Here is a 7842-nt window from a genome sequence, read left to right as displayed (position 1 = left end):
TTCTGTTAAGTAGTGAGTAGTGAAGTGCGGCCATGAGAAGGCCTTTCTATCATTGAACTGTCTGACTATTTCTGTTCAACTATTTCCAAATTACTCCTCTAAAATAGACTGAATGGGGTGTATCTCTGATGAGGTTTCCAAATGTTATGTCCACAGATGAAACCATGTAGCCTGAACAAGTCATAGAGTAGGTTATCACAATACTTACCACACACGCAACTAATGACTCATCTGAATGGATAGTTGGTGCCGTCATGTGCTTTCAATGTAGATGATGAAGCCTAATGATGATTGAGACATTTGAGGGGAAAACTCTCTAACTGCTGTTGGGCTGTATAAATCCAGCTGTGTAGAGCAGGCTCTGCAAGGAGCAATGTCAAGGATGTTTCTTATTTTGTCTGTTAATATCATTGTACATAATGATTTAATAATGTAATGTGTAGCGACTTAACCTGTTTAATAAGAGAACGTGCAGATTCGTACAGATGGTGAGGTAATAAAGTATTCAAAAAGTGTGTTCTTGTGTTCTTTGCTTGTGAGTTGTATTCAATTGGTGAGTAGATGTGGAATTGAAAGGGGAACCTTCTTTCCTGGTTTTTGTTTCTTATAACTTGTTTATCATGAGAGCCGGATGTCACCTGACGGTTTCCGGCTTGCTCTAGCGGAGGAACCCAAAATGGAGTAAAGCTCTAACTCAACACGCCTGTATCTCATCTCTCCTCAAACAGCATCTCTCTGACGCAGTGCTGTAAGAAGAAGGAAGACTGGTTCTGAGCAAAGCTTCACATCCAAGTAATGAAGGGGATTGAGCATCAGCCTGGCTGCGCAGGAGGGAGGAGGGGCTGCTAGCAGGGTTAGCTTAGCTAGCTAGTTCTAGTTCTAGTTCTAGTGGTTCCTAGCTAGTTCTAGTTCTAGTGGTTGCTAGCTAGCTAGTTCTAGTTCTAGTTCTAGTGGTTGCTAGCAGACTAGCTGGTTCTAGTTCTAGTGGTTGCTAGCAGGCTAGCTAGTTCTAGTGCTAGTTCTAGTTCTAGTGGTTGCTAGCAGGCTGGCTAGTTCTAGTTCTAGTTCTAGTGGTTGCTAGCAGGCTAGCTGGTTCTAGTTCTAGTGGTTGCTAGCAGGCTAGCTAGTTCTAGTGCTAGTTCTAGTTCTAGTGGTTGCTAGCAGGCTGGCTAGTTCTAGTTCTAGTTCTAGTGGTTGCTAGCAGGCTAGCTAGTTCTAGTTCTAGTGGTTGCTAGCTAGCTAGTTCTAGTTCTAGTGGTTGCTTTCTAGTTCTAGTGGTTGCTAGCAGACTAGCTGGTTCTAGTTCTAGTGGTTGCTAGCTAGCTAGTTCTAGTTCTAGTGGTTGCTAGCAGACTAGCTGGTTCTAGTTCTAGTGGTTGCTAGTTCTAGTTCTAGTGGTTGCTAGCTAGCTAGTTCTAGTTCTAGTGGTTGCTAGCAGGCTAGCTAGTTCTAGTTCTAGTTCTAGTGGTTGCTAGCTAGCTAGTTCTAGTTCTAGTGGTTGCTAGCAGACTAGCTGGTTCTAGTTCTAGTGGTTGCTAGCAGGCTAGCTGGTTCTAGTTCTAGTGGTTGCTAGCAGGCTAGCTAGTTCTAGTGGTTGTTAGCTAGCTAGTTCTAGTTCTAGTGGTTGCTAGCAGGCTAGCTAGTTCTAGTTCTAGTTCTAGTGGTTGCTAGCAGGCTAGCTAGTTCTAGTTCTAGTGGTTGCTAGCAGGCTAGCTAGTTCTAGTGGTTGCTAGCTTTCTAGTTCTAGTGGGTAGGAGGGGTTGCTAGCTTGGTTGCTAGCTAGCTAGCTAGTTCTAGTTCTAGAGGTTGCTAGCTAGCTAGCTAGTTCTAGTGGTTGCTAGCAGGCTAGCTAGTTCTAGTGGTTGCTAGCTAGCTAGCTAGTTCTAGTTCTAGTGGTTGCTAGCTAGCTAGCTAGTTCTAGTGGTTGCTAGCTAGCTAGCTAGTTCTAGTGGTTGCTAGCAGGCTAGCTAGTTCTAGTGGTTGCTAGCTAGCTAGCTAGTTCTAGTGGTTGCTAGCAGGCTAGCTAGTTCTAGTTCTAGTTCTAGTGGTTGCTAGCTAGCTAGCTAGTTCTAGTTCTAGTGGTTGCTAGCTAACTAGCTTGTTCTAGTGGTTGCTAGCAGGCTAGCTAGTTCTAGTTCTAGTTCTAGTGGTTGCTAGCAGACTAGCTGGTTCTAGTTCTAGTGGTTGCTAGCAGGCTAGCTAGTTCTAGTTCTAGTTCTAGTGGTTGCTAGCAGACTAGCTGGTTCTAGTTCTAGTGGTTGCTAGCAGGCTAGCTAGTTCTAGTGGTTGCTAGCTAGCTGTTTCTAGTTCTAGTGGTTGCTAGCAGGCTAGCTGGCTAGTTCTAGTGGTTGCTAGCAGGCTAGCTAGTTCTAGTTCTAGTGGTTGCTAGCAGGCTAGCTAGTTCTAGTGGTTGCTAGCTAGCTAGTTCTAGTTCTAGTGGTTGCTAGCTAGCTAGTTCTAGTTCTAGTGGTTGCTAGCTAGCTAGTTCTAGTTCTAGAGGTTGCTAGCTAGCTAGCTAGTTCTAGTGGTTGCTAGCAGGCTAGCTAGTTCTAGTTCTAGTGGTTGCTAGCTAGCTAGCTAGTTCTAGTGGTTGCTAGCTAGCTAGCTAGTTCTAGTTCTAGTGGTTGCTAGCTAGTTCTAGTTCTAGTTCTAGTGGTTGCTAGCTAGCTAGCTAGTTCTAGTTCTAGTGGTTGCTAGCTAGTTCTAGTTCTAGTTCTAGTGGTTGCTAGCAGGCTAGCTAGTTCTAGTTCTAGTGGTTGCTAGCAGGCTAGCTAGTTCTAGTGGTTGCTAGTTAGTTCTAGTTCTAGTTCTAGTTCTAGTGGTTGCTAGTTAGTTCTAGTTCTAGTTCTAGTTCTAGTGGTTGCTAGCTAGTTCTAGTTCTAGTTCTAGTGGTAGCTAGCTAGCTAGTTCGAGCGCAAACCGATTGAACTTTGAATTCATAAGTATCACATTTCATTAGTTTTCAGTTGAATAGGTTGCTAGATTTTTTACCTGAAATGTTTAATTTCTCAAATGCATTCAGCAATGAACAGTGTTCACTAGACCTGTGCCTGCATGTAGCTAGCAGGCTAGTCAGGTTCAACAGCATCCAGGGACCTGCCGTGGTTGGGTAACAGCTAGAGAGCTAGCAGGGTTAGCATGCTAACTCATATCTGGGTTGTTAGCTGGGCTGTGTCTTGTTAGCTGTGTCTTGTTAGCTGTGTCTTGTTAGCTGGGCTGTGTCTTGTTAGCTGTGTCTTGTTAGCTGGGCTGTGTCTTGTTAGCTGGGCTGTGTCTTGTTAGTTGGGCTGTGTCTTGTTAGCTGGGCTGTGTCTTGTTAGTTGGGCTGTGTCTTGTTAGCTGGGCTGTGTCTTGTTAGCTGGGCTGTGTCTTGTTAGCTGGGCTGTGTCTTGGATGCAGGTGTTTGCACTTACATTGATCCTGCATATTTCGATATAACTAATGTGACGAGATCTCGCATGATATTCCCAGTTCACACCTGATCCTTCTCCATCACTGCAGACAGCTACTCTTGGCTGTAGACATTTGTCCCCAGATTTAGGGTCAGGAAGATCTCAGCATTTCCCCACACACATTTGCCCCTCAAGAAGTTCAATTTGAATAGATGACTAGTCGTGGATTATGTATGTGTAGTTCTGGTTGCATATTCCATACATGTGTCACACCATGTACTGCTGTCCAACGCTGTCTCTGGCCGTGACCTCAGAAGTGTGTGACTCTCCGATCCGACCTCTGTTTGTTCCCTCCCTTGCTCAGCTAACGATGGAGCCCTCTGAGCAGACCGGCCCAGACTGTGGCTCTCAGGAGGTCAACCCCGTGTACCTGCAGCAGCTCAGGGAGCTGGACATCCCAGAGGAGGCGGCTAAACAGGTGTGTTGGTCTGAGTTTGACGGGCTAGTTACCTGTCAGTCTGGGGTTAAGTCCTAGAATGGACACAGACAGTCATCCAAGATCGGATGGGATAAGTAGATGACAATGATACTGCATAGATAGACTGCTAGACGACGGATAGTATAGTCAATTGCCAGTTAGGGGACCTTTAAATGTCTAGCTGAGTACCTAGGACTGGAATGAGGAGCTGATTAGCACTGATAAGATACTGGAAGGACAAGTGATTACAAGAATTCCAATGTACCCGTACTTGTTACACGTGGCAAATCCACTTTCTCTTCTCTGTATGTTGTCCCTCTGGAATAGAATGGCTGCCAAGTGTTAATAGGTTTGTATGGACGTAGGCCCATGTCACCGAATGAAACTGGGTTCTCGTGAGTCCCTGAGTAGATAGCGAGCTGTTGGTTAAACTCACTCCCCAGTATAAATACCGTCCATCCGCGCCAATGAAGAGCTAGCTTTCCATTGGCGCAGCTGGTTAAAACGGTGTCTGTCATGCGGGTGCTTTCCAGACATTCCCTGTTCACCAGCTAACCTGTCAACAAATGTCCTGTGTCTCTTTCCGTCCTCAGGCCCTCCTTCACACCCGCAATGTGTCTGCCGAGGAAGCCGCCATGTACTACTTCAACAAGCTGGAGAACGAGGTGCACATAAGCTAGTCCACGCAGGTCCACCTGGGACATGACCTGTCCTCTGCGGTGTCTCACCCATGCTTATAGTGTCTCTTCCCTCTGCTGCTCTGTCTTTAGGAGGAAGGAGACGATGACCTCATGTTCAAGATGGTGTTAGTGGTGAACATGGACCTCGCCATGGGTGTGGGGAAGGTCCGTTGGTTGCGCGTGTCGGGATGTGCCTCGTAGAGACCACCTCTCTGTCTGTATAGCGACAGAACCATGTTAGCGTCTTGTGTAATCTGTAGCTGGCTTGACCTAGATTCAAGAGATTCTTTTTTAGATGTCAAAAACGTTGAGAAGCGTTGCGTTGCACTTTCAACGTTCAAAGTGGTTATATTAACAGTCCGTGTCAATCTGAGCCTTGATGTAGAGCATGTCTCCAGAGACCCTCTGCCTCTATGAGGCCCCTAGTGAGTGTTGTGTGTGTGTGGTGTGTGTGTGTGGTGTGTGTGTGTGTTGTGTGTGTGTGTGTGGTGTGTGTGTGTCTGTGTTTGTGTGTGTGGTGTGTGTGTGTGGTGTGTGTGGTGTGTGTGTGTGTGTGTGTGTGTGTGTGTGTGTGGTGTGTGTGTGGTGTGTGTGTGGTGTGTGGTGTGTGGTGTGTGGTGTGTGTGTGTGTGTGTGTGTGTGTGTGTGTGTGTGGCAGGTGGCGGCCCAGGTGGGACACGCAGCGGTGGGCCTCTATCAAGCCCTGCAGGAGAAGAACAGCTGGAGGGAGATGGCCTGGAAATGGGACCACGGAGGGTACGACCCTGACCCTCTGACCCTAACCCTCTGACCCTGACCCTCTGACCCTGACCCTAACCCTCTGACTGACCCTGACCCTCTGACTCACCTGCCCCATGCCTGACTCACCTGCCCCATGCCTGACTCACCTGCCCCATGCCTGACTCACCTGCCCCACGCCTGCATGTGTGGCCATCTGACTTTATTCAAGTCTGTGTCTGCAACTTTACATCAAGTGCAAATACTGATGATTGAGTGAAATCACATTTAGGAAGCGTGTGCGTTTTTTTGTTTGTTGTTTGTTTTTGTTTTTTTACATCAAACGACTGCCGTGCATTTGGTCTCTGGCAGAACTCCGTGTGATCATCTGTTGTCTTCTTGTCAGTATAGGGCGCGTTTGCAGGTTAGGGTGCGTTTGCAGGTTTTCTTTATCCATGTCAATAAAGTACACTTGCATTCAGTATATCCCGTTGACATCATACTGGTGTAAATGTGTGTGTGTGTGCGCAGGGCAAAGAAGGTGGTGGTGCAGGGAACCAACATGGCTCACCTCCTCGAGCTGCAGGCCCTGGCCATGAGCCTCAGCCTGCCTACCTACCTGGTCCAAGACGCAGGCCTCACCCAGGTGAGACACACACACACACCACCACCATGGGTCAGCAGACCACACCCGCACGCGCAAACACAAGACATACACACACACACACCACCACGATGGGGCCACAGACGCACGCGCAAACACAATGGCTCCACATGAATACAAACTTACACAGACATTTGGCCCGACAATTTGACACAATTTGGAGTGAGAGATTTCACTGGACACTGTTTGCCAAGATCCTCAGTAATGTCTGGTTTAGGAGGATTAAATGGCGTTGGTTGCTGAGATGTTTTGGTACTTGTTTTGTACTTGTGTAATGATGATGGAAAACCAGGCAATTAATGAAACATAAGAATCAAATACTACATGTGATGAACAAAAAGGTTTCCATTGTTGATAAAGATTTAGGTTATACTGACAAATGTACTATATATGAGTCCACAAGCGTTTCTGTTTTGGTAGAACATGTCATGTGCTAGCCTGCATGTGCTGAGAGAGTGCACCCAGAGTGCATGATCCAGAGTGCATGATCCAGAGTGTATGATCCAGAGTGCATGATCAGAACCAGAGTGCATGATCCAGAGTGCATGATCCAGAGTGCATGATCCAGAGTGCATGATCCAGAGTGCATGATCCAGAGTGCGTGATCAGATCCAGAGTGCGTGATCAGAACCAGAGTGCGTGATCAGAACCAGAGTCATGATCAGATCCAGAGTGCATGATCAGATCCAGAGTGCATGATCAGATCCAGAGTGCATGATCAGATCCAGAGTGCATGATCAGAACCAGAGTCATGATCAGATCCAGAGTGCATGATCAGAACCAGAGTCATGATCAGAACCAGAGTCATGATCAGATCCAGAGTGCATGATCAGAAACAGCTCATGATCAGAAACAGCTCAAACCTCCTACAAACACTACTTTGTTCTCATATAGAGTCAAAAAACTGCCAAATATAGTTTTCATGTAACTGAGCATTCTAATGGCAATGCAATACTGGTGTTTATTAGTTAGCTACCGTAACTAAATCTTAGCCCTAAGTGCTGTGCCCTCCGGCCCTTGGCAGGTTGAGGCCGGCTCTCGCACCGTCCTGGCCATCATGGGGGAGGAAGAGATGGTGAATAACGTCACTGGAAGTCTGAAGCTGCTCTGAGTTGACTCAACCGGCTGCGGAGGCGCACGGCGGTGCCATGCCGCTGGGGTTCCAGCAGAGGGCAGCATTCCCTTACAGCAAGAGGGTCTCGGCATGCAAAGCGCAACAACCTATTAAAAGAAAAAAGAAAAAGAAAAAAAAAAAAGAAAAACAAGTCATGACCCAACCATGACAAACACACTCAGACTTTTTTTTTTTTTTTTTTTTTTTTTTCCGTTCCCTGTCCGAGCCGCTGACCGGAGGTGAGGAGCAGTTCAGGGAGGGAGCCGAGCGGAGGAGGGACTGGCCCCTCACATGGACTACATGGTCAAGGGCAGAACGTTGTTTAATGTTGACATATATCTTTGTGATTATGGAGTGAATTTAGTTAGTTAAGGGGAGAAGCTATTGCTATATATGAGAATCATATGAAAACTGTAATGTGGTGAAAACCCATGACATCCATAGTACCATTTCCCGAGCTAAAGATATGATTTAGCGTGTGAAAAAAAAGGATAGAACCTAGTGTTTTGGTGATCGTACAATACTGTTGTTATCGTAATTTAAGGAGCAAAATATACAATTGTTATGAAATCCTCTTAGTTCGGAGGATCTCCAGGGGAGACTGACTAACCTGTAAGGTGAGCTCTGCTCATAGGGGGTTTCTGGTGTGTAAATTAAATTGTGTATGTATGCAAAATTCTCTCCCAAAGACTCTTATCCTCAATCAAAACCAACAACACTACATATTTAAGTCAAATGGCCGTCTTTTGCGTTTACATAGTCCAATTAGATGGGCCATATAATCTGTGGGGTGCCAT

The 7842-nt window shown here is 46.4% G+C and overlaps 1 protein-coding gene across 1 annotated transcript; it reads left to right on the top strand.

Moving 5' to 3' along the window:
* Positions 1–656: 656 nt before the first annotated feature.
* LOC311328872 (putative peptidyl-tRNA hydrolase 2) lies at positions 657–7220 on the top strand. The gene is made up of 7 exons (XM_084462774.1): positions 657–792; positions 3757–3870; positions 4464–4535; positions 4641–4715; positions 5209–5306; positions 5799–5913; positions 6956–7220. Exons 2-7 carry the CDS (start codon positions 3763–3765, stop codon positions 7040–7042), a joined length of 555 nt encoding a protein of 184 aa, XP_084318900.1. The 5' UTR covers positions 657–792; positions 3757–3762; the 3' UTR covers positions 7043–7220.
* The last annotated feature ends 622 nt before the right edge of the window (positions 7221–7842 follow it).

Source organism: Borostomias antarcticus (genome assembly GCF_949987555.1).
Source record: "Borostomias antarcticus genome assembly, contig: scaffold_455, whole genome shotgun sequence".
Classification (NCBI taxonomy): domain Eukaryota; kingdom Metazoa; phylum Chordata; class Actinopteri; order Stomiiformes; family Stomiidae; genus Borostomias; species Borostomias antarcticus.
Note: the sequence above shows the minus strand (reverse complement) of the source record. Positions and strands in the feature narration are given on the sequence as shown.

Bases quoted from the DNA above. Each gene is read 5' to 3' on its own strand.
- LOC311328872 (XM_084462774.1), top strand. From the start codon at position 3,763: ATGGAGCCCTCTGAGCAGACCGGCCCAGACTGTGGCTCTCAGGAGGTC. The intron at 4,536-4,640 runs GTGCACATAAGC...CTCTGTCTTTAG, and splicing joins TCAACAAGCTGGAGAACGAG to GAGGAAGGAGACGATGACCT. The intron at 5,914-6,955 runs GTGAGACACACA...GGCCCTTGGCAG, and splicing joins AAGACGCAGGCCTCACCCAG to GTTGAGGCCGGCTCTCGCAC.